The sequence below is a fragment of the Lepisma saccharinum genome, chromosome 21 (assembly GCF_977018435.1).
Source record: "Lepisma saccharinum chromosome 21, izLepSacc3.1, whole genome shotgun sequence".
Classification (NCBI taxonomy): domain Eukaryota; kingdom Metazoa; phylum Arthropoda; class Insecta; order Zygentoma; family Lepismatidae; genus Lepisma; species Lepisma saccharinum.
In genome coordinates, this window is record NC_139249.1 from 13,517,601 (window position 1) to 13,543,846 (window position 26,246).

Consider the following 26,246-nt stretch of genomic DNA (forward strand, 5'->3'; position numbering starts at 1 on the left):
CAAAGTTCACTAAAACCGAAATGTCTTCCTGTTTATCTGAATTGAGGTTAGAAGTGACACACGAAAGTAATATCTAATGCAGGAGTAGCGTGATTGATACGGACAAAATATCATTTACTGAACGGTATCAAGCACAATGTATGTGTTTCATCATCACCACAGGCTACTGTACAATCCCAGACAGAGAAATAAATAAATGAAAGAAAAAGGGAGAGAAGGTAGAGAAAGGAAAGAGGAGAAAGGAAGAAATAGAGGTGTGTGTGTGTGAGAGAGAGAGAGAGAAAGAGAGAGAGAGAGAGAGAAAAGAAATAAATAAAGAACAGAGAAAGGGAGAGAGAAAAAGAAAGAAATACAGAACAGAGAGAGAGAGAGAGAAATGAAAGAGAGAAAAAGAAAAATACAGAACAGAGAGAGAGAGAGACAGAGACACAGAAAAAAGAAAGAAATACAGAACAGAGGGAGAGAGACAGAGAGAAAGAAAGAAATACAGAACAGAGAGAGAAAGAAAGAAATACAGAACAGAGAGAGAGAGAGAGAGAGAGAGAGAGAGAGAGAGAAAAGAAAGAAATAAAGAAGAACAGAGAGAGAAAGAAAGAATTACAGAACACAGAGAGAGAGAGAGAGAGAGAGAGAAAAAAAGAAAGAAATACAAAACAGAGAGAGAGAGAGAGAGAAAGAAATACAGAACACAGAGAAAGAGAGAGAAAAGAAAGAAATACAGAACAGTGAGAGAGAGAGAGAGAGAGAGAGAGAGAGAGAAAGAAAGAAAGAAATACAGAACACACACAGAGAGAGAGAGAGAGAGAGAGAAAAGAAAGAAATACAGAACAGAGAGAGAGAGAGAGAGAGAGAGAGAGAGAGAAATAAAGAAATACAGAACAGAGAGAGAAAGAATGAGAGAAAAGAAAGAAATACAGAACAGAGAGAGAGTGAGAAATGAAAGAAATAAAGAACAGAGAGAAAGGGAGAGAAAAAGAAAAATACAGAACAGAGAGAGAGAGAGAGAGAGAGAGAAATGAAAGAAATAAAGAACAGAGAGAAAGGAAGAGAGAAAAAGAAAAATACAGAACAGAGAGTGAGAGAGAGAGAGAAAAGAAAGAAATACAGAACAGTCAGAGAGAGAGAGAGAAAGAGAAAGAAAGAAATACAGAACAGAGAGAGATAGAGAGAGAGAAAGAAATACAGAACAGAGAGAGAGAAAGACATACAGAACAGAGAGAGAGAGAGAGAGAGAGAAAAAAGAAAGAAATAATGAACAGAGAAAGGGAGAGAGAAAAAGAAATACAGAACAGAGAGAGAGAGAGAGAGAGAGAGAAAGAAAGAAATACAGAACACACACACAGAGAGAGAGAGAGAGAGAAAGAGAGAGAGAGAGAGATAGAGAGAGAGAGATATAGAGAGAGAGAGAGAGAGAGAGAGAAATGAAAGAAATAAAGAACAGAGAGAAAGGAAGAGAGAAAAAGAAAAATACAGAACAGAGAGAGAGAGAGAGAGAGAGAAAAGAAAGAAATACAGAACAGACACAGAGAGAGAGAGAGAGAGAGAGAGAGAGAGAGAGAGAGAGAGAGAGAAAGAAATACAGTACAGAGAGAGAATGAAAGAAATACAGAAGGGAGAGAGAGAGAGAGAGAGAAAAGAGAAAGAAATAAAGAACAGAGAGAAAGGGAGAGAGAAAAATAAAGAAATGCAGAACAGCGAGAGAGAGAGAGGGAGAGAGAGAGAAAGAAATACAGAACACACAGAGAGAGAGAGAGAGAGAGAGAATAAAGAAAGAAATAGAGAACAGAGAGAAAGGGAGAGAGAAAAAGAAAGAAAGACAGAACAGAGAGAGAGAGAGAGAGAGAGAGAGAGAGAGAGAGAGAAAGAGTGAGTGAGAAAAGAAAGAAATACAGAACAGAGAGAGAGAGAGAGAGAGAGAGAGAAAGAAATACAGAACAGAGAGAGAAAGAATGAAAGAGAAATATAGAAGCCAAACGGGCAGAAAGGGACCGCGAATGAATAGGAATTGTAGAAGATCAATACAAAGAGAGAATAAAGAAAAGAGGGGAAAGCATAGAAAATAAATGATCAAGAAAAGAGGAAGTAAACACGAACACATGAAAATAAATAACAACAGAAGAATTATAAATAAGAGGGAGAGAGGAAGGAGAAGCAAGCATTCTTCTTTACCTCAAGGGGTGCGATTTGGGGAATTTTATTGTTAAAATACCTCTGCATTTTCGTTCCAGAGCAACCAAGAACGGTTGGGTATAAGGCCATGGGCTGGACGCGTTGTAGTCCAAACAACTGGAGACATTAAGTTCTTAGAAGAAGATCCTGAAGAACTTTACACGTCAGGAAATTTACACAAAGTTCCTATGATGTCTGGAGCTACTAAAAATGAAGCTATAGGAGGTTTTCTAGGTGAGTTCGTTCTGCATGTCATATACGTATAATAACAATAAACAGAAAATAACATTTTTAGTTATATAAAAATTGTCATAACAGAATAAGAACAAAAAATATGTGTTCTATCATTTCCGAAACTTTTTAAAAATTAAGAACGCTGATAAAAAAGGATGGATTTACAGTAAATTTCTTAGACTGATAACAAAAGGCATATTTTCCACTATTTTACAGTTATCTTTCTGATATGCAGGCGATGGGAAGAAGAAAATTGATGCAATTAACATAACCTAATTTATGAATTTCATAATCATTTTTCACGAAATGTTTGTAGTAATTTTGGTATAATCTTCTGAAAATATTATTAGAATATTTTTCCAATACATGGAATTAATTCATGTGCCGTCTTTATTTTGTTAGTTATCCATTCACGTTTGTTCCTCATCTTTGTAAATTTACAAGTATTTGCAATCGTAATCACTGTTCCAATATTCTGATTATGAGTACTACGGATTTTAATTAGTAAAGCTTCTTGTGTATGATATATTATTTGAAACAAATAAATAAAATTATGGCAATATTATAACTTTGCTTTTGTTTTCTAATGCAGAATATGCACGAAATTACTTAGAACCGAACAATTTCACCACCGATGTTCAAGTCAGGAAAGATGGACTAGTAGAAGCTCTCTTGCGACAAAATGGTATGGAGATAAATTACATATCTATACATAATTATCTTTCATACTTGTAAAATTATTTTCAAATCTATTTAGGTTTCAATAAAATTTGTAGAAATACAGTTAGGTTATGTTGATTAAGAAACAAACTAATTTTCTTATTTAGTTGCAGCACATCTTAATGATAAGCTCTTGCATTGCTTTATTTATGGGCGCTATTCACCGGATGTTTACATTTCTCTGCTTCCTTGGCGCTGGCGGGAACTGAACTTCCGGTTTTGAATACAATAACATAGAATTCATAGGTGTAAAGGCAGTGTCTTCGGAAAAGGCGACAATATTTCTGTGGTTATTGGTTTCAACATGAGATAGGGAATAAACATTGTTCTCAGGTATCTATGCATCGTATTCAGATAGACCCGATACTGAAAAATCAGTGGATTTATTAGGTAATGAATCGAAGAGATTGGACCCAAACACGAGGAATAGACTCTGCAGTCGGCACTTCATCCAATCAAATGGAGATATTTTACGTGTTTCGAAAATTGTAATTGTCTAACGCACATGTGTTGACTAAATTTTAAAGTTGGAACTATTTATAATCATAATATAACGCATTTGCCTTTTGGTTGTTGATAAGCGATCTCTCAATGGGCTTCGGCAGGTCAGTCGACCCCTCCTCCTTCACCCTGGAAATTGGCATCCTTCATTTCAAGTTTCAAACAAGCAGAAAGTTTGTTATTTTTATTGTTAATAACAGAAATAAAGTTCAGTTGGTTAGTATTCGAACAGAGTAATCAATGTAAAATATGCATTAGATCGAAAAGAGAGTGAAAAATACCGGAACCAGGTAATATTTTCATATTCTACAATTTAATCCAAAGAATAAATATGGTTCCACAGTTTTCAGAATTCGAAAAATTATAATTTTTAGATGACGTCATACAATATATACTTTGTGAGTATTTTTTCTAACTTCTAAAGTATTTCTTGAACGACACTTGCAAAAGTTATTAACAAAATACAATAACTGTGCATTTCAGTATAGTAACTATGAAATGTAAAATAATTAATGGAAAATAGTTGTGCTGGATATTCACTCGGCTTGTGGATCGAATAGCATGATAATAAACAACAACAACAATAATAATAAAATTCGAATAAAATTTATTTAATTAGGTATATAGTACTAGTGTATAACAATAATTTTAACCGTAGTATCTATTTTTATTTCTTTAACTGTTGTAATCAAAGTATTTCAATGTTTATAATTAATGTAAGCTTCATTTCAACCTGGAGAAGTCTGTTCAAAAACGAAACTAATGGTAGAAGATCAACATTGCCTTGGAAAATATTAGTATTGTCCCTTATATCTGCATCCAAAGGATCCGGGAAATTGCCAATCTTTTCTAGGTACGTTTGTTTCTCTATATCACTCAAATTCAAGTTATCCATTTTTCCGATCTTTTATAAGAAAATAAGCTCGGTGACGATCTGTATTCCACTTGTTTACATTGGAAATTTTGCCAAACCCCGCCATCAATAATCGAATTGTCCGATCGATCATTTTTTTTTTGTTTACTCAGGAATAACCCTCATAGCACATGACTACTACAGGGGATGGACAAAAATATGGAAACACCTGCGAAGAAAAGCCGGAGTGTTGTAGCTAATAAGGTGCAGGACCGCCTTTAGCTTCCAAAACGGCCTTCAGTCTTCGAGGAATGGACAAATACAAGTCCTGGATGGTGGATAATGGGATCTTGCACCGTTCTTCATGCAAAACAGTGTCCGTCTGTCTCTGTCACGCAGGTGTCTATCTGATTATGTCTTTCCGAACACATTAGGGCCTCCCCGATGGCGCAGTAGTAGCGTCGTCGCCTTGTAATCAAGGGGTCCCGGGTTTGATTCCCGGTGGAGGCACATAGTGGTTCGGATCCCACTTTAAACTGTAGGTCCAGTCCCGATTAGCCTTACTGTGCATCAAGTGGACTTAAAACAACAAATCAATCCAATCCAATCCGAACACAGTATTATGCCATCATGATCTTGGATAGTCCCTCCCGACACGCCAAATATAGCATGGCTACTTTGGTAACAGAGGCGCCTGCAAGGCAGACACCAACAATTTGCCCTCTTTGAAACACTGTCGGCTTCGACATGATTCAGAATCAACTGCACTGCAACTGTCCAAGGAGCAACTGTCAACTCCTACCAGTCCGACAGGGTCCTATCTCGCGGCGCAAAACAGTATGTTTGTGATTAGCATGCTAAATGACACAATTGAAGTCGACAATACCTGTGCAATCATATTTAAAATGTGCAGATGAACAAGAATAATGGATTTTTCAGAACTAAATTGTAATGTAGAAAACTAGCTATAACTTTAGATATTGATTTTGCGGGTGGACGAGAGGATTAGAAAAAAAACATAGCAATACTTTTTCAATTTTTTCAGCAATATTGGATCCTGGCCATGTTCTAGTTGATGCAATCCAGGAGAAGTATTTTGGAAATGCAAGCATGGAAAATTTTGCGGATCTTCTTCCAGGTATTATTGATGTAAGTACTTGTGGGAGCTAACACACCGATTCAGTAAGAGTGGATATCGGCATAATTAATGATGGTAGGAAGATGATAGCGACACAAATGCAGGTCGTAGCCGAAAAGTCTGATTGTAATCGAACATTGCATGAATATTGTTTTGTTTGATTTATTTAATTGGCGTTTTAAGTCCACTTTCTACACAGTAAGGATAATGTGGACTGGACCTATAGTTTAAAGTGGGATCCGAACCACTATGTGCCTCCACCGGGTATCGAACCCGGGACCCCTTGATTGCAAGGCGACGTATGTAAGTTGTTGCCCGCAGTGGGAGAACAGGGAGAATTGTTCTTAATTCTTCTTCATTGTCACCATGTAAAGCTTACAAGACTCCTCCCCTGTTTCCAAACTGCCAAGCAACCCCATGTCTAGAAAATACCACATCGAGCACTGATTGTGTGCGAGGGGATGCTAGAGAGCTAGAGAACATTAAATAAACCAACAAAAACTAGTGAATGTGATTACTGTGCTTAGAATCATAAGACAAAACTGATTTGATTTGTTTTACTTAGCTTTTCTGCCAACTTTGGCTAATTGGGAAGATGAGGAGGAGACTGAGAGGTACTACGAGGAAATGAGGTTGACAATTGGGTGCCTGGAAGGGTCAGTCATCCACCCCAAAATGAAAATTATGAATTATGTATATGTGTGTGTGTGTGTATATATATACGTGTATATAAAATTTTCAACATACACAAACAAAATTGAATCTCTTTACCGTACCGTTGTTCCATACTTTTCGAATTATTTTGTTTTAGATAATTTTGTTTTCAATCTTTTTATTTATTTATTTATTCCTTGTTTTGGATGGCGAAGTTAAGGGACAAGCCTTTTCTTCCACTTAACCATCTCTACTTTACATTTTATAAATTGATTTTTATAGCTAACTGTTTGTGAAGCATATAAAAACTAAAAACATTAAAATACCAAGAAATGAAATATATAAAAACTAAGAACATTAAGATACCACAAAAAAGACTCAAAAAACATAAAAAATAAAAACAGAAAAATACATACACACTAAGTAAAAAAATACACGTAAAATACACACACAACAAACATTGTCAAATTACAGAAAAGGGCGGTGGGTGTTTGTCCTACAAGTTTACACGAAGGTTTAATTTTATTTCCCTGTTTTATAATAAGCTATTTGCTATTATATTATGAAAAAAAAAACTTACGTTGATGGAAATAATTGCATTGCGTGCACTACATTCGAGGAATTATTTCACACTTTATCTTATTACAAGAAACATTGCCTTTTTTTTCAGTTTATGAGTTTGACTTTCATGAGAGGACCAACTTACAGAGCCATGCAAATCAATTCAAAATACGAGAGAAGCTATTGGTATGCTTTCAACTACTACCAACCACAGTATTCTATGCCGAATGACTACAATGTGGCAGGTAAGACTGCTTATTTCATTCATAAGCTTTAAAAATGCTTTAAGATGCCTATAGCTAAATCTCAAAAACATGAACTTCCAGAACACACATGAGTTAAAGTACATGATTGCATCTACGTGCCAATATACAGAATGTCTGAAGGTAAATATCTCTGTGTAAGAGGGAGATCCATATGAGAACGAGCAAATCTATTTAATTTCCATCTGAAATAACTTACAGATACGCAGATTTAATTTAAATGTGTAACAATATTCATTCATTCATTCATTGTTTTCTGCCTAATTGGCAGGTTTTTCACTGCAATCTCCAGCTTTCCCTGTTCTCTGCCTTACGCTTCGTAATAGCATACGACCCAGTTAATTTAATATCATCCATAAGCTGATATCTCTTTCTTCCACGGACTTTTCTTCCTTCAACCATTCCCTCCAAGGCATCTCTTAGCAGGCAGTTCCTTCTTAGACAGTGTCCTAACCAGTTTCTTTTCCTCTTCTTGATGGTCTCCAGTATTGATCATTTTTCACCAACTCTTTTCAGTACGGCTTCGTTTCTTACCTTGTCCGTCCATTTTACACGCTCCATTTTTCGCCATGTCCACATTTCAAAAGCTTCGAGTCGTTTCTCTTCATTTCTTCTCAACGTCCAGGTTTCTGCACCATATAGTGCTACACTCCACACAAAACATTTCACTAATCTCTTCCTTAGACCTATGTCCATGGGTCCACAAAAAACATTTTTTCTTCTATTGAAAGCTTCTTTTGCTATTGCGATTCTCATTTTCACTTCTTGGTTGCAGCTCATGTCACTGCTTATAGTGCATCCGAGGTACTTGAAGCTATCCACTTGCTGGATTCTTTCACTGTTTGCTCTCACATTAATATTCCTTGGTTTCCGTCCTATAACCATTGCCTTTGTCTTCTTTACATTAATCTTCATTCCATACTGCTCACAGCTGCTGTTTAACTCTTCTAACATACTATTTATGGTTATTTCATCCTCAGCGAATAATGCCATGTCATCAGCAAATCTTATGCAGTTTATTCTTCTTCCTCCCAATTTGACACCTCCTGTACCCTGGAAACAAGTTTTCACTATATCTTCTAAATAGATATTAAACAAAGTAGGCGATAGGCAGCATCCTTGTCGTACTCCTCTTCCAATTTCACAGCCTTCTGTCATTTCGTCTCCTGTTCTCACTTTAACTCGTTGATTCATGTATAAGTTGCTTAGAAGTCTTCTCTCTTTCCAATCTACACCAATTTTCTTCAGAATTTCTAAAAGTTTAACCCAATTCACTCTATCAAAGGCTTTCTCCAGGTCTACAAATACTACAAACACCTCCTTTCCTTTCTCTAAATATCTTTCCCCAATGGTCCTCAGTAAACCAATTGCATCCCTTGTACCTCTTCCTTTCCTGAAACCAAACTGTTCTTCCTCTAACTCGCCACTGACCTTCGAGTATAGGCGTCTGTTCAGAATTCTTAGAAGAATTTTTGCCGAGTGAGATATCAAGCTGATTGTCCTGTACTCAGAACATTTTCTGGCATTGCTTTTCTTCTGCAGAGGTATCAAAACAGTCTCCGTGAAATCTTGTGGCCAATCCCCTTTCTCATAGATTTCATTGCATAAGTGCAGTATTTCTCTTTTTCCATCTCCCAGGCATTTGATAAGTTCAACAGGAATTTCATCAGTGCCCGTTGCTTTCCCATTCCTCATTTCTTTGAGTGCTTGCTCAAATTCTTCATTCAGGATATAGTATCCTTTCTCATCATCAGGCACGTCGTCTTCATTTTCTACATTCAGACTGTCTGGGCGATTCTCTTTCTGGTAGAGCTCTTCAACGTACTTTCCCCACACATTCGATATTCCTTTTTTGTCTGTGATTTCACATCCTTCCTCGTCTTCTATCATCCACATTGTTTTCCATTTCTTCTTTTGGAAGCCCAAGCAGTTTACTTCACGATACATCAAGTCATACCTTCCTCTTTTTTCCAGTTCTTCAATTTCTTCACATTTTTGTTTCATCCATTGTTCTTTTGCCCTGTCAGTTTCTCTTCTTAGCTGGTTATTCAGTATCTTGTAATTATGTCTTCCCTCTTCTGTATTTACATTCTTCCATTTTCTCCGTTCCTCCATTTTTTCCAGCATACTTTCAGTAATCCATGGTTTCTTTGCACTTTTCCTTTCCCTGTAGCCTATTGTTTCATCCACTGCCTTCTGTAAGCAGCTTTTTATTCCATCCCACATCTCATCCTTATTGTTACAACTAGCTTTAAACTTATTATAGTTTCCTTGGAAATGCTCTGCAAATTTTTGTCTTTCGTCTTCTTCCCTTAGCTTCTCTAAGTGGGGTTTCTTGCTCACCTGGTTTTGGGTTATCTTCTTCAATGTAAGATTGATTTCTCCTATTAGCAAGATGTGGTCTGAATTAATGTCAGCTCCTGGCAATGTCTTCGCATTTTTCAAACAATTTCGAAATCTTTCTTGTACCAGTATGTAATCTATCTGGTATCTTTTACAATCTCTTGGACATATCCAGGTGTACCTCCTTCTCTTATGTTGCTGGAACAGTGTGTTTCCAACAATTAGGGAGTTTCTTTTACAGAAATTTACCAGGCTTTCCCCTCTCTCATTTCTCTCGCCTAATCTATATCTTCCTACTGTACTTCCATCTTGCCTTTCTCCTACTACAGCATTCCAATCACCCATTACGATAATGCACGATCCCTTTCTCTCTTTTTCCATCAATTCCTCTATCTTCTCATAGTTTTCCTCCACTTCTTCTTCTGACAACCCACTATGTGGCATATACACTTGAATTAACACTAAGTATAGACCATGGAAATATGAGTTTATTGTTGTTATAACTCGACGACATGGATATTTTTGATACAAAAAAGTGCAAAAATGTTCTTATCATTCAATCCAGGACGGTGATTGGGTTCCATAATCGGGGGTTCAAGGTGCCAAAATTGATGGGGGGAAGACAGTATATTTACCTATGTAGATAAGGTTTATCATAGTGCGGGGGCAAAAGTGGCGAAAAGTGTGGGGGGCAACTGCCCCCCCCTAATCACCGCCACTAATTCAATCTGTAGCAAATTGATATAAGTACTCACGAACTGTAAACTAGCCAAAAGGTGATAGTAGGTCCACCTGAAAGTAGAAAATATTAGCATGTAATTTTCTATATTGAAAATCCATGGAATATATATGTCATCTCTTCCTTGAAAAAAACATTTTTTTTTCTTTCTGAAACCTTTGAAATTTCGTATAAAAATGACTAAACATGAAGGTGTGAGATTGATATCCAGGTTCAGAAACTGTTTTAAAAAAACTAAGAAATTTGTTTAAAATATCAGTAATTCTTCCGCTGACTTTTATATTGTTAATTTATACTTCTTTTTTGCAGGTGTCGATCACGCGGCGGACTTGAAATATCTGTTCCCAACGGAAGATTTGGATGATGAAGGAGAACAGCTTTCACTGAAAATGACCAAATTATTTGCAAACTTTGCGATATATGGGTAAGATACTTGGTTTTGGTTTTATTTACATTTCATTGTTTCCCGTAGTGTATTGTTTACTAGCAGAGAAGAAGAACATAAATGATTCACATCGTGATAAAAATATGGGAAACAGTCAGAGACTCAAACACGAATTTTTGTGTGGGGCTGGAAGTAACAGGATAAACGTACCAATAATAATAATAATAAGAAGAAGAAGAACAACAACAACAATGACATTGTTATTATTATTATTATTATTATTAGTAGTAGTAGTATCAAAGACGTTTTGATTTTTTTCAAGACGTTCAATTTTCACATTAACTAATAATGGAAAACAGGCACACAAACTGTATTTTTGAATGGCAGAAAATGCATGATAAATGCATTCCGAATAATTATTTTTGGACGTATAACATGTATAACTTTCATGTGCAACATATGTTTTACACATATGCAACATGGAGCGAAGTAAAATAAGAAAGTGCATATCCAACATGCTTAACACTAAATTGTGTATGTATTCAAAGTCTCTTTAATACATTTCATACAACATACATTATTTAAATACATTACATAATCAATTCATCCACCTCATAATAAACCAACAAAAAGAAGATGTAAATTTCGCCCAAATGTGCCCACTTCTTTTTCTCAAAAGAGGTGCCCCAGTGGTTGAGACACTGGAAAGAGTTATTTCGCAATTCGCTACTGTACTTTGGAGGATAGGTGCTTCCCGCTAGCTATAAAATGTTTGCACTGTAGTGCACACAATTTGTACTTCCTGATATCTGTCAGAATCGTTTTGAATATAGTAGTGGTATTGATACTACGGACAGCACAACTTTTAAGTGTAGAAAAGGCGAGGCTATTTGATTGAACAATCAGATTTGCTTATACTTAAAACAAAGCCAAGAGAGGCCTGTACCCCAATTTTTCAGGTGTGATATGCTCTGATTTTTAAGAAATTCTGAATTTCTAGTGTAGAAAAGGCGAGGGCTCAACAGATAGATTTACCCGTACTTAAGACAAAGCCAAGAGGGGCCTATACCCCAATTCTTCCAGTGTGATATGCTCTTAATTTTAAGAATTTTGAATTCTAGTGTAGAAAGGGTGAAAGCCTCTCAGACAGATTTGCTTATACTTAAAATTATGCCAAGTTCCCATATGATCTTATTGCTTATAGTGTGTTTTTCTGTCAAAATCCCAGGAATTGAATTTTAGTGTAGCTCAGATTGATTCTGCCATGTATATTAATATAAAGCTTATAGTTACTGGGTTCTGAGGCCCAGTGGAGTGTGGTGCATGGTTTTTATTGCCTTGCAATCAGGAGGCCTCTGGGTTTGAGTCCTGATAAAATGTGAAGCCTCTCCTGATGGCAAAATGTTAATATTGTTGCTTTGTAAGCAAAAGGCTCGGGTTTGAGTCCTGATAAAATGTAAAGCCTCTCCTGATGGCAAAATGTTAATATTGTTGTCTTGTAAACAAGGGGCTTTGGGTTCGAGTCCTGATAGATTGAAATATATACAACTGCCCACACATAAGATATTCACTGCTAGCTGATAATACAGTTGAGGTTTGTATGTTGTACAACAGGATAATAGAACAAATATCTTCTAGAATTGCTCCGTGACTCTCTCATTTCTTACATCATAAACATATGATTTTTCACCTATGAGAATAACACTACAAATGGTGTCATCAGGTAATGCCTCATGGAATTCACAGATAATTTTAATGTTTGTCCTGTCATTAACCACAACCTGTTTTCTTTTTGAAGTGTTGATTACAAACATGGGTCTCTGTGTCTTGAATTCATCTGGTGAATAATACATGTCAGTACTGCCTGTAGTGACTCTCTTGAAAGCCGAAAATGCCTCATATAATTTAAGAAAATCATCCTTGGACATGTCTAAATTATAATTTTCTCTAGGAAATACCTCATTTCTGCCATTTTTAAGATATATGTTCTTGATGTTGCAGTTATCAAATCTACTTGAATTTTTTTCCTGATTATTGTGTCTCCCAGTCTGAAACAGTACCACTACAAAATCAGGCATGTCGTATTGAATACTGGAGAATGAATTTGTAGCATCAAATTCATAATATGTACCAGATGCGGGCTTCTGTACGCATTGATATGTGTAAAATTGCAGAGGAATCTGTGGATTTTTTACTATATCTGCTTTGTGTTTAAGAGCGTAACTGGCCTCATATTCAACAACTGGGATTCTTAACTCCATAGTCTGAATAATGCATTTGCCTGCATCAGGTAAGGTATTAGGCAAAGCTTCCCCTGTAGAGTTTAATGTGCTGTACCTCATCAAAGCATTGTTATCATTTGCAGCTCTTCTAAATGTAATTCTTAACCCGCCTTTCCACATAATGTCTTTGTAATCCGAGAAGAATCCTGGCAAAAGGCGCATCGGGAACAGCACTGTGTGATTTTTAGATAATATCTTATCACCAGCCTCAAATCCACCTATTTGGTAGTAAGAAGCTTCGGTCTTGGATAATTTTAATGTAGCCAAAGCTGTGGAGGTAATGCCGGGATAATCCACTCTGTTTATAACAACGCCATGCTTTCTGATCTCAATTTCAGAGAACAGATGCGGCACAAAATTGTCTACAAGTCTTATGTTTGAATTTGCCGGATAATCTGTTCCATCGAGCTTCACAACATCAAATTTGATGTATAGATCTGCTCTGTGGGGGTGTATAAAGCCATCCCCTACATCAAGATCAACCTCAATTTCTGTATTGGGTTGATTTAAATTTGCAAAGGTCCTCCTGTTTGGAGGGAATGATTGTAGCTCATAACTCTCAATATTTTCCATTGTATGTATTTTTATTTAAATGTTAATCTCTATGATAGCAGTTGTTGTGGCTCCAGCAAAATCAACTAATTCTTCTTTTTCATTAGTGACCATCAATTCAATGTAATCTATTCTATTATGGCACACAGGAAAATATAATGTTGGGGATGGATTGTAGATGATTGGCTCCATGAATTCGGAATTAGGTTTGAATGTTGCGATGATGCCGGTTTGTTTGTGAGTGCCTATGCCATTTGATTTGGTGATCATACCCTCGGCCACATTACAGTGAATATTCAGAGTCTCTATGGCTAAGAATTTGGGTATATTCATAGCAGTGTGTTTGATGGCCGCTTCAAGTTTTGTGTTGTTCTCAAAGCCTAACAGCTCTCCTATAGTACCCAGATGCACTGTTTCTGTAGCAGATACAATCTCTACTCTGTGAGTGACAGAATTTTGACTTAACACTATACCTCTGGGTAATTGAGCATTTAGAGTGGACAGATTATACTGCCCTGGAGTGATGACAATTTTTTGATCCCCTACTGCAATTGTGTTGTTGTGGTGTGTAATATTAGGGATCAGGTACATGCCGTAAAATGCTCTGAGAGCTATTGTTTTGGGATACACTATGTCATCATGCAATTTGAGTTTCAATATTGAATTTTGGCTGGTGAGATGGAATACCCCCATGATGTTTCAGATACCACAAGGCCTTTTGAAAATCTTCAATTGATGGTTTATTTATTTGAGACATATATCTAAGAACAGATAAACACAAATGTCCGCAATTAACATCTTTGAAGTTTTGAAGACGGGCATTATTGTAATAAAGATTAGCTGAATTTAGATATTTTATTAAATTTTCAGGTGGAACACCTCCAAATGAATCAAACACAAATGCCTTATTTTTTAAATATTTAAGATAACAGATCCAGTGAGTGCCCTGATTTTTGTACTCATCCAAATTAACAATGCCACACTCTTTGTTGAGTGGTTGTTCTGGTAAAGAATCAGACATGTACACACCCCTAAAATGTTTGATGCCCAGTGGCTTGATTAAAGCTTCAATATCTTGGTTTGTAAGCGGCTCTTGTTTTTTTTAAACTTATTCATGGCTCTCTTAACACCTTTGCCTTTTTTCTCCATTGCCAGGTTATGGCGCTTCTGCTCATCTAATTCTGCCCTATTTTTCTTGGCATCTATTACTGTTTTTGCTATGGCAGCTGATCCCCCGGCCAAGCTCCCCACAGCCCCGAGAGCAGCTAAGATGGCAGGGATGGTAAATATAAATCCCCCTGTATGCAATTTTTTTCTTGATTGCTGTAATTTTTTTAATTGGGGGGTACTAAGCAACAATTTCATACCATGTCCCTTTGCAAGACAAGAGCTTTTTTTCTTGCGCTGCTTTTTGGTCAAAAGACTGTCAATAGTTTTAAGAGATTTGAGACCTGCATAAGGTATTTGATACATAACACCCTTGGCCTTCATTGTAGGTTTATTATATACATGTTCACAACCCCCACCCCAGTTTTTGTTTGGTGCTCATAGCTATGGTGGTTCCCAATGCTGCTATTTTTTCACTTAAAGAAGCATCTTTGCTTACAAATCTACCAAATGCAGCCTCTTCTAATTTCTTGTCTGCAACATGTCTCTTGTCAAGATCAGAATGTGTGTTGTATGCTATGTCATGGTCTCTACAAGCAGCATCTAGGGGATTTACACCAGGATCACCTCTGTTTAATCTATGATCCAGTTTTGTACCGGGACCACAATACTGATAGCCTGGAATATGTAGTTCAAATGGCAACTTGTTTATAATGTCATTAACCAAGCCCCGACCCTCAGAAATATTCCAAAATTTAGGTGGTAGAGTATTAATAATTTTTATGAGATATCCAATCCCCTTAGGGTCATTCACTATAAAATTAGATAATTTGGTGCTTATCATGTCCATAATTCCAACTTTTTCATTGTAAAAATTGTGGTTCCCAGCATTTTCCTCCCCAGCTATCACCAGCAACCTATCCACAAGTTTCCTGACATCATCAACCCACACAAATTCTTTAGGCAGGGTGTTGTATTGTTTGATTCCACTGCCAGTCTTGATCTGTGACCATATGGGCTTGATTAAATTATTGTATTTTGCTCCACTGCTAGACTTGACTCTTTTTTGTGTGGGATCATTGTTCTGGTATAGAGCATCTGATTTTATTAATATTTCTTTGTAATGTTCATAATCTTGATCTGTATAGCTGCCAGGCCTTTTCCTAGTCATCAGTTCCCACAATCCAGGTGTTCCGGGGTACTTAACAAAACCACCTTTTTCTCCGAGACGAGATTCTGAATATACAATTAGATCATCTCCCATAAATGTTACTCTGAAATTGCCAATTCTATGTATGATGCTACCATCAAGCTCTGTGTCAGCATATAAGCCAAACACCTCATCTTTGTTGTCTTTAGGTGTGGTTAAATATTTTTGAGCAAGAAGACCCAGTTCAATAGGATCTTGACTAGCTTCAATTCTTCTAGGAGCAACAGGACTAGGTGTATGAATACTGGAAAGTGGGGTGAATGGATAATCTAATATGTTCCTTGCAGCTACAGGCACGAGCTCCGTGATCAAATCTTGATTTTGCTCTGTAACAGTTTTGATATTCTTACCTAAATTATTAATAGCATCAATAACAGGCTGTTCTGTTTGTTTGTGTTTTTCATAAATTCCACGGTTCTCTGATTTCCATCCCTTAAATCTTTTTACAAGATAATCTCTTAACTTAAGATCATCAATGACTGGTCGTTTCATGGTTATTTATATACGTCTCTACGTCTAGAAAATCGTTGATTTTATTTCTGTATTTTCCAGTATTAGGTGTTCTTGTCATATCAATTGTGACAAACCCATAACTGTCCTGGTTCCAGCACCTGCTGCAAAACTTGGAAAAGTCATTGTAGCTCAAGTCCCCACCTACATATTCATCATGTATGTGTTTGAGGTTGGTATGATCTTGATGAAACACACATATAAAATTGCTGTTGTCTCGGATCAGCTGCTTCGGTATTTTTGAAAAAGTCTGTGCCAGGTAGAAGCAATCAATGTTTTTGTGTCGCCCCTGTGTAAAGAAATTTCTAACCTTGTTTTGATTATCCAGTATAATGTCATCAAACACAACAACAGAATTATCGAGACATTCATGGAGTGGCTTAACATCTGGTTCAAAAGTGGCTATATCCAATCCATCATATAGCTTCATCAGCTGCTGATATTTTAATTGTTCCAAGCTCTTAGAGAAAACATACAAGTGCCTGTTTTTCCAGTCTAACCAGTTGGGTGCCAATAAAAAATTATCAACCATTAGTGTAGTTTTACCACAAGCAGATGGCCCAACAATAAGACACCTAATATTATCAGGCAGCAAGTTGCCATTTCTCTTATTCTGCTGTTCAGGTTCTGGCAGCCTTTTTATAACATCCCAGGTGCTCATATTATCACTTTGTTTGCATCGATCCAGCTGTTTTCTGGATGACCCAGCCATTTGACAAATAACTTGTTGCCTTTTCTGCGGATGATTTTTTCTATGAGATATGTGTCAGGCTGTTTAGTTTTGCTGAGTTCTTGTTCATAGAATCTGCCTTTGAGAATTTCTCCTCGGTGATCTTTTATTATATATGTGTTAAGGGTCCCGGGTTTAACTTGAACCACTGTAAATAATTCGGTGCTCCAGTTTCTTGTAAAGCCTCTTTTGAATAAGTGCTTATATTTGCTGATTCTTACTTGATCACCCACCCTGTATTTGGCCCTTCTTGTTGTTGGCTGGTATCTAGGATAATAAACAGTCCTGATCAATTTTTGCTCATCAGATGAAGTTACTTCAGAGGGTTTCATGTTGATTGTGGAATGGACCGAGTTGTTATATTTATGTAGAAGTTCTGGAAGAATATTAATCCATTTATAATTACCTTGGAGGGTAAATTGTTTATACATAAGATTTTTTAGAGTTCTGTTGAATCTCTCTACAATTGAGGCTTTGAGATCACTGTAACTCGAGTAATGTTTTATTGCCTGGCTTTTAATAAATTGTTGAAACACTGAATTATAAAATTCTTTGCCATTATCTGTTTGCAAATAGCGCGGGGATCTTCCTGAATGATTGATGATTGTCCTGAGGGCTTCTGTAACACATTTTCCAGTCTTGGATTTGAGTGGCTCAGCCCAGGCAAATTTTGAAAATGTGTCTATTACAGTGAGTAGATACTTGTAACCCTTGTTGATTTTGTCTAAGTTTTTCAACTGTCCAGTTGCCATTTCAATCAAGTCGCTCTGCCATAAATCATCTATACCCTTTGTGACTACTGGGAGTCTCTTAAAATTATGTCTGGCCTGTCTGTGTAATTCATCAACAATAATTTGTCTAGACATAATATGTAAACAAGAATATTGCAACTATGGGGTGTTCAGCAGCTGAGACTACAGGATTTTCTAAATATAATTTGTCCCCTATTTGTATTTTAAATTCCAGAGATCCATCATCTTCAGCATAGGCTGTTTCTAATGTATTGGGGTCTGTAAAATCCTCTAACTCTACACTGGTGATTTTCACTTTGTTCTCAGCATTTGTTATTGATAAGGTAGGGTAGTGGTGTGCCTGTGGCTGATGCCAATATTTGATCTTGATTGGTCTCAATGTGCCCCCAACAAAAAACTGATAATAAAATTGTGCAGGGGACAGCATATATATTTTACCACCTGGTGTAAATGGTGAATCATATTCTTTGTTGGGGATGCTGTACAATTCAAGAATTACTGTATGTTTTGGATTCTCGATTATGCCTGTTATTTCTTTTTCTGCTGTAAGCAATCTGCTTGTTACAGATTCAAGGTGCTCATTGATGGTCCTAACAACATCATCATGGCCTGGCTTGATTTTTATGTCCACAACAAGTTTCTTGTATTGTTGCACAATCTCTTGAAGCTGGGTGGCAAAAACAGACAGAGCATTTGCTTGATTGGATTCCATGGTCCCTAGCTGTTGCTTGATATTGGCTACAATTTGTTGCAAATTTTCAACAACTGCCAATTTTGAATTTTGAGCAGTAAGATCATGGACCTGTCTTCTGATATCCTCAAACAGGGCATGCAATTCATTAATATGTTGATTGGTTGGTAGAGTGGCCACTGTCTGAGTGAGTTGTTTGATCTCTGTCTGGATATTCTTGATATCTTCTGATTTCAATATGCGATTCACTGCTCTCTTAATATTTTTAAGTTCCTGTGATGTAGGAAGATTTGATACTGTATTTTGCAAAGATTCAAGTGCCAATTTCACATTATTTAATTCAGATGCATCAGCCACATTTTGCATAGCATTTTGGAGCAGGGCTATATCTGCCTGAGAGGGTGTGGATTGTTGTAAAATTTCAAGCTTTGTTTGGATATCATCGATCAAGTGATGAAAATGAGATAGTTCAGATTCAGTGTTGAGGTTTTCAAGCTTTGTGATTTGTTGCTGGACACTGACAAGTGTATCTACAATCCCAGGCAGGCGAGTTTCTTGTACATTTGCCAAATCACTTTGCACTGCTGCTATTGTACCCTCAAGATGGGTTATGGTACTTTGAATTTTTCCAAAATCTTCATATGTTTCGAGTTGCAGCTTAATGTTTGCTACACTCCGAGTTATTGCATTCAAAGCATCAGAAGATGGCAAGTTGTTCATAAAATTTTCAAGCGTCTCAATTTTTTCTTTAACCTCGGCTATGGCATTGTGCAGAGGATCCAGGTTAGGTATCTGGAGTGATTGAATCTGTTCTTTCAGAGTGGAAATGACTAGATCAAAATCTTCTTCTGATTTTATGCTCTTGACAATTGTTTGGAGCTGTGTCCGGACATTATTTATTTGCTCTTCCAATTGCTGTTTCAATTGCTCGGAGTTGTTAGCCTGGGTCTTAAATTTGGCTTGAAGAGCTGCTACAGCCTCTTCTAAACTTTGAAAATTATCTAATGTGGCCAAATCAGTATATTTCTGAAGCAGCACTTTGAGTTCAGAATCAATTTTGAGAAGAGGGTCCACGCATTGTGATTGCAAATTTGTAATTTCTAATTGAAGACTGGCATTGAGTGTGGTTTGTAAAGCTTGTAAATCACTTCTTAATTTCTTGACTCTGACATCAAGCATAAGAATCTCATCACTGTGATCTTCATGTCTTGTATGGCCAAATATATCATTAGGCATTTTGTTTTAGTGGTTATTTATTATAGAGTATCTGATTCTTAATTCTATAAAAAAGGGTATAAGTTTGTCATATGATCCAGGGACCTCAATATATAAGCAGTCACCAGCAGAAACAGTATATACAGTGCCAGAAACCATGTTTGAGTGCTTAATTCTATAAATATTTCTCCCTACTGAAATCTTGACATCACCCTCAGGGGTTGTAATAAATTGCAATTGCCCACCTACAGGTAATTGGTAATGATTTAAATTATTGTTAAATATGTACAATGTTTTGCCTGTTTCTTCATCAACATCTGTAAGTATGCTGTTCAGATGAATAATTAACAAGCCACTCAGTTTAGACATTACAGATTGTAAATCAGGAGAGGGTTGTGGTGTGGGCAGGTCCATAATAGCCTGTTTTTTGAACCCAAATAAGTTCATAGGCATGTTTATTTATTTCAAATCATGCTCTGGAATTGGGCATTGATTTCCACTTTTCAAATCACAATGCCCCCAAGGCAAAGTATGTGTGCCACATGATAAAATGCATCTCTTATCATCATGTGGGTCCAGGGCCACTTTTGTTACAATATTTGAAGTCAGCAAGTGATTCTCACTCTGAATTCTATTTTCTGATGTTCTAATTGAATTCTGTGATTTGATGCAATTTTTATAATCTTCAAATACAAGCTCTTTTTCCACAGTAACTCTGCCAATGCCCTTGGCCTTTTTGACAACAGCACTACATGTTTTAAAACTGTACATCTTGGCACTTAACCCAGCAAATTCCACAATAACATCGCCAAGTGTCTCATCTTTTAACTTGCCAGGCACCTTTTTGTTGTGGTGTTGTTGAATCTTTGTATGTTCAGTAGTATCAAAATATTTAAACAATTCAGGCTGTGACATATCTTGATAAACATCTTCTGTTTGAATTTCAAGAATAAAACTATCCGTGTCCATGTACAATAATTTTACACGATCACCGTAAAAAGGTTTCAGCACATCATAATACAATATTAACATATGTAATTTGGACAATTCCAATATCACAGCCCCTACATAAATAGGTTTATCAAACTTAATCTTTGTTTTCATCATGTTGAAAAGTGCCATGTGCTCATCATAAATTTTTCTGTAATTGAAATTAGGCTTTGCAACCAATTTTTTGCTCCGGCTGGGGTCAGTAATTATTTTAACATCGGTATGTTTTCTGACATTTTCAATAGTTTTGCCATAGACAGAATTCACCATCAATTTAAACAAGGCCTTATCAAATTCGCTTTTTGCAGATGTTCGAAGCTCTGTGTTTGTGTCAATGTATGGTTTCAGCCATTCTGAGTGCCTGAACCTCAAGACTTTGCCAACTTTGGTTACTTGAACACCATGTTTCATCAGGAACTGGAGGGTTTTGTAATATATGACATAGCCTTGTTTCGGCTCCAGGGTCATCATGAGCTTCTTCTGTTTAGAACCAGGTGGACACTGAACCTCGGGAATTGGGGGCAGATCAGAAAATTTATTGTGTAAATCATCTGGAAATATCTGATTAGTTTCTAAGAAGAGGCCATATTCACTGTCATCAAAATCTTTAAGATCTTCAATATTGAAATTATCAACCCACTCAAGCCCTGCATATGGCAGTTTTTGCATCATGGCGTGACCATAGAGGTTGTTTGCATCTACATACGTTATATAATTTGATGGCCGTGCTGGATCATAATCAGGCATATGCTTGTTATTTGCTCTGGCATATCTCTGGGAACATTGCACCATCCCTCCTCTTATACATTCCTCCATAAACAGATACTTATCTTGATCGTGGATTAGATCCAATTGCATTTTAGTTTTGAAAAACATTGCAGACCATGCTAGGCCCGGAGCACTGAAAAAATACACTGGGTCCAGTCCATAATTTTGCATGGAAGATTTTCTGAATGTCTGGATTATATCAGCTAAGAGGGTCACATCAAGTTTCAAATAAGCCATGTGATAATCACCAAATGTCTTGCATTTTAAACTTTTCCACATCAATTTGGCATGGTGATAATCTTCATCAGTAATTCCAGATCCTCTGATTTTGCTATAAAATGCTTCTTGTGGTGGCAGGGAACACTCATTAAATTTAGAAAAATCTGTAACATGGTCGTATGGATATACACCCTTCCGCCTAATTAATTTCAGGTCCTGATCTGGAAACAAGGCACGTGTGATTTTCAAGTCATCATCAGATAATTGAGTGGTCAGTGTGGCCAGGCTAGCAGATAAAAATCTGTAAGAATCAAGAAATCTTATGTGAATAGGAACACCATCAACTTTAATTATCTTGCTAATAGATATATATTTCTCATCATTTTCAGCTAAAATATTTAAATTCTGCTTCTCAAACCCCTCGTACCTGATCAAATGATGGAAATCATAATTGGATGCTCCATGGCAAAATATGGGGACAAATCTTGGTCTCTTGATCTGAATATTACAGCTATTACACAGGGCCTGTTTATATCGACCATCTGTATGAGAATGGTGATGAACCTTGATATTTGTATCTGAAAATTCACAATCACATACCGGGCATTTTTCTGCATTGTTGAAATCTTCAATCTGTTCCTCTGTTAAAGGCAACATAGGCTTTGATATTATTAAGATGTTAGATGCTATGTCACGGCACTCATTTTCTATTCTATGTGCAAATATTTTGATGGCATCTGGTCCCATGTATGAATATTCTTTAGTAACAACACCATCCTGTACAACCATATAACAAAAACTGGAAGGTTCATGTAGCTGGTATGGTGTACTTGAAGATTCTTCTGGATCTGGGCTACAGAATGCAAGAGATTTGAGGTTCGATTCGAAATCACAGACAATATATACAGGGTGTTCCAATAAGGCCTCATATTTTTTGAATTTGCAATTTTCACTTGGATTGGGCATCACCATATGAACAGGTTTATGGTTGCCACAATATTTCAGATGCTCAATTAACTTGTTTTTTGCAATTTCTGCATTTTTTTCACGAATCCCATTTACCATTTTTTGACCATCAAATACAGTTAAACATCTTCTGCACAACTTGAATATTGTATTGGATTTGTCTAGTTGTGTTCTCACTAAAGCTTGAAGATTATGTATTAGAGTGTAATGGTATGTATCATCCTCTTCAATTAAGAGCAGATCAATCGGAATTGCAGCTTCATCATCAATTGTACTGATTCTGAGAGGTGCTATCGGGCAATTGCCAGTGGAACAAATAAATACATTAATAGATAATTGTTTGCCGTTGATGTGCCTGGCCCTTTTTTCAAATTTATCAATATTCGGAATAGACATTGGATATTCTAAACCCTCCATTGCTTCGTCAAAAAGATGTTCATGGTGTTTGTAATAAGTTATTCTCTGAGGATTCCTTGAAACTGGATACAAAGCAGCTAATATACACCACAAAAAGCATTTCTGGTCGGTGTTTTCAATATTGACCACGGCTCTTTTGTTTTTGATATTAGCAGGCAATGGCAGATATGTAGATCCTTGTAATGGAGTGAATTCAGAAATATTAACATAGAGCTTGTGTGATGAACCGCATAGGCTCCATCCTGACTCTTTTGCCGCAAATTCAGAGTGTTTGATATTTAATTGATCTATCAAATTGCCTATTATTGTGTCTGAATTTGAATTTGAATATACAGGTACAGTTTCTGTTATGTGGGGCTGTGTAAATTTTGTGCCGTTTGGTTTCTTATATTGTACAAACAATTTGAGGGAGAGCTTATAAGAGCCATTTTGTGCATTTAGAATTGCCTGCAGATCAGAATTTATACTGTTCAAGAAATTCTCAATGCCACATCTTGGCTCTGATACAAACCGGTGATCCCTTAATTGGCCGTTAAAACTGCTACGGATAGGTTCATGGCGTGGCTGCTTTGCTGCTCTGGCATTAAGAGGTACTTCGTGCTTTCTTTTCAGACCAGATGTAGATGGTTGTGAGGGCAATGTTGATGACTGTACATAAGAATTACACTTATGCCATTTGTAATATGCCTTGCTTAATATTTTATGGCATCTTGGACATATTTTCATGGCCTTTCTGCATTTCCTAGGCTTACAAATATGCCGGTGCCTAGCCCAATGAGAACTAGATATATTTTTATTACACTGATTGCAATATTTTTGTTTTGGCATTTTTTTCTTGTTGTTTATTATATAAGATTTTCTGGGCTTCAATTCAAAACTTTATACTTAATAAAAATATCAGTTGGGTTCAGCAGTTAATGGCTGAGCTGGTGCTTTTATACCCAAACAACAGCAGTAACTAGGTTTTGGTGATAGTTTTGCTGATGTACAACACACTTCACCAGGTTTAAAACCTCATCTCTATATCAACTAAATACAATTCAAAATTGGATTTTGAACTGTGCAATAAATATTCTGTAAGTCTCACTTGTGTTTATATTAACAGAACAAGACAAAACCAGAATTGTATTCAGGATTGCATGTTTTCATACAAAAAAGCCATATTTTTGACAAGTTTATAAACAACAATCATACAGATATAACTTTTACACACATGGCCGAATCTGTCTGAGCAGAGGAGAAAGAAGTGTTATTCTCATAGGTGAAAAATCGTATGTTTATGATGTGAGAAATGAGAGGGTCACGGAGCAGTTCTAGAGACCCGATTCAAACACAGAAACCCCTTGATTACAAAGCAATAATACCAACACTTTGCTGTCAGAGAGGTCCCAGACACTCTACCAGCTTTGAAACCTCAACTGTATTATCAGCTAACAGTGAATATCTCATGTGTGGACAGTTGTACATATTTCAATCTTTTATCAGGACTCGAACCCAAAGCCCCTTACAATGCAACAATATTAACACTTCTCAATATGGAATATGCCCACATTTTACTGGGTTCTGAGACCCTTATGCAGACAAAATTGGATTTTGAACTGCCATAATATTTTCTAAGTCTTTGCCTAGGCTCATATTATCAGAATAGAATTGCTTTCAGCACGAGGGGGGTACAGTTCATTGCCACTGTGTGAAAATATGTATCTTTGTCTCAATCTTTGTTACATTTTCCTTGTTACGGACATGTAACACGCACAGAAAGATTAATGACCTCTTCAGTGAATCACACAGAAAAATCATTATTATTCCCTTCTAGCGTCTCTTGCGTGCCGGCAAGGCATGCAAACAATTAATTATATTTGCCCGCTCTTCTCCTATTGTATGGCTGAGCGAGTGGTTATAAAACATGAAAAAATAAGAAAACTGAGAAATTCAGTTTTTATACAATATATTATTGTAAAACATTTTTACCAAGATTTCAGATTTGGGGGCTATCAACTAACAATAATTATTCAAAATCTCACTTGTGGACATATTATTTTGCCACATGTTTTCAATCTTAAATATTTTATCAGGACTCGAACCCAAAGCCCCTTGTTTACAAGACAACAATATTAACATTTTGCCATCAGGAGAGGCTTTGCATTTTATCAGGACTCAAACCCGAGCCTTTTTGCTTACAAAGCAACAATATTAACATTTTGCCATCAGGAGAGGCTTCACATTTTATCAGGACTCAAACCCAGAGGCCTCCTGATTGCAAGGCAATAAAAACCATGCACCACACTCCACTGGGCCTCAGAACCCAGTAACTATAAGCTTTATATTAATATACATGGCAGAATCAATCTGAGCTACACTAAAATTCAATTCCTGGGATTTTGACAGAAAAACACACTATAAGCAATAAGATCATATGGGAACTTGGCATAATTTTAAGTATAAGCAAATCTGTCTGAGAGGCTTTCACCCTTTCTACACTAGAATTCAAAATTCTTAAAATTAAGAGCATATCACACTGGAAGAATTGGGGTATAGGCCCCTCTTGGCTTTGTCTTAAGTACGGGTAAATCTATCTGTTGAGCCCTCGCCTTTTCTACACTAGAAATTCAGAATTTCTTAAAAATCAGAGCATATCACACCTGAAAAATTGGGGTACAGGCCTCTCTTGGCTTTGTTTTAAGTATAAGCAAATCTGATTGTTCAATCAAATAGCCTCGCCTTTTCTACACTTAAAAGTTGTGCTGTCCGTAGTATCAATACTACTACTGAATATTTATTTAATATTGCACACGGCCTCAGCACGAATAATAATAATAGTTGATTTTAAGTGCTAAGCACAGTATAAAACCTAATGCCGCAATAAGCTAAAGTAAAAAAAAGTACATGATTACACGAATAAAATATTTAGGATGTAGTGAGAGCAACATTTTACTCTTGCAGTTATAGTTTTCAACAAGATCTTCTACTTTACTTCTAATAGTAATAATTGTTTATTGTTACTTCATGCTGAGCACGTCAATGGCCAGATACACCACCACTCACAAACTTATATTAATTTACAACAGATCACCTTTTAAATTATTTTAGATACGGAGATATTTCCCCGAATATATTGAAGGGTGCAAAATGGCCCAAAGTCCCGACGCACCCACAAAATTGTAATTCAATCAATCAATCAAATTATCTATAAGTTTTTTTTCTTTTATCACTTCACAATCATTGTTACTATTAACAGAATTGTGTTCAGTGTTTGCACCCCGAAGGCGTAATAGTA

General features: G+C 36.5%; 1 protein-coding gene across 1 annotated transcript in view; it reads left to right on the forward strand.

Annotated features, from left to right (window-relative positions):
* Positions 1–26,246, forward strand: part of LOC146003963 (cholinesterase 1-like) — a 41,667-nt gene that overhangs the window by 13,487 nt on the left and 1,934 nt on the right. The window contains exons 6-10 of the mRNA XM_083142486.1: positions 2,229–2,403; positions 2,996–3,088; positions 5,523–5,626; positions 6,940–7,075; positions 10,485–10,599. Of these exons, the coding sequence (XP_082998612.1) occupies positions 2,229–2,403; positions 2,996–3,088; positions 5,523–5,626; positions 6,940–7,075; positions 10,485–10,599 (623 nt within the window). The remainder of the gene's footprint in view (positions 1–2,228; positions 2,404–2,995; positions 3,089–5,522; positions 5,627–6,939; positions 7,076–10,484; positions 10,600–26,246) is intronic.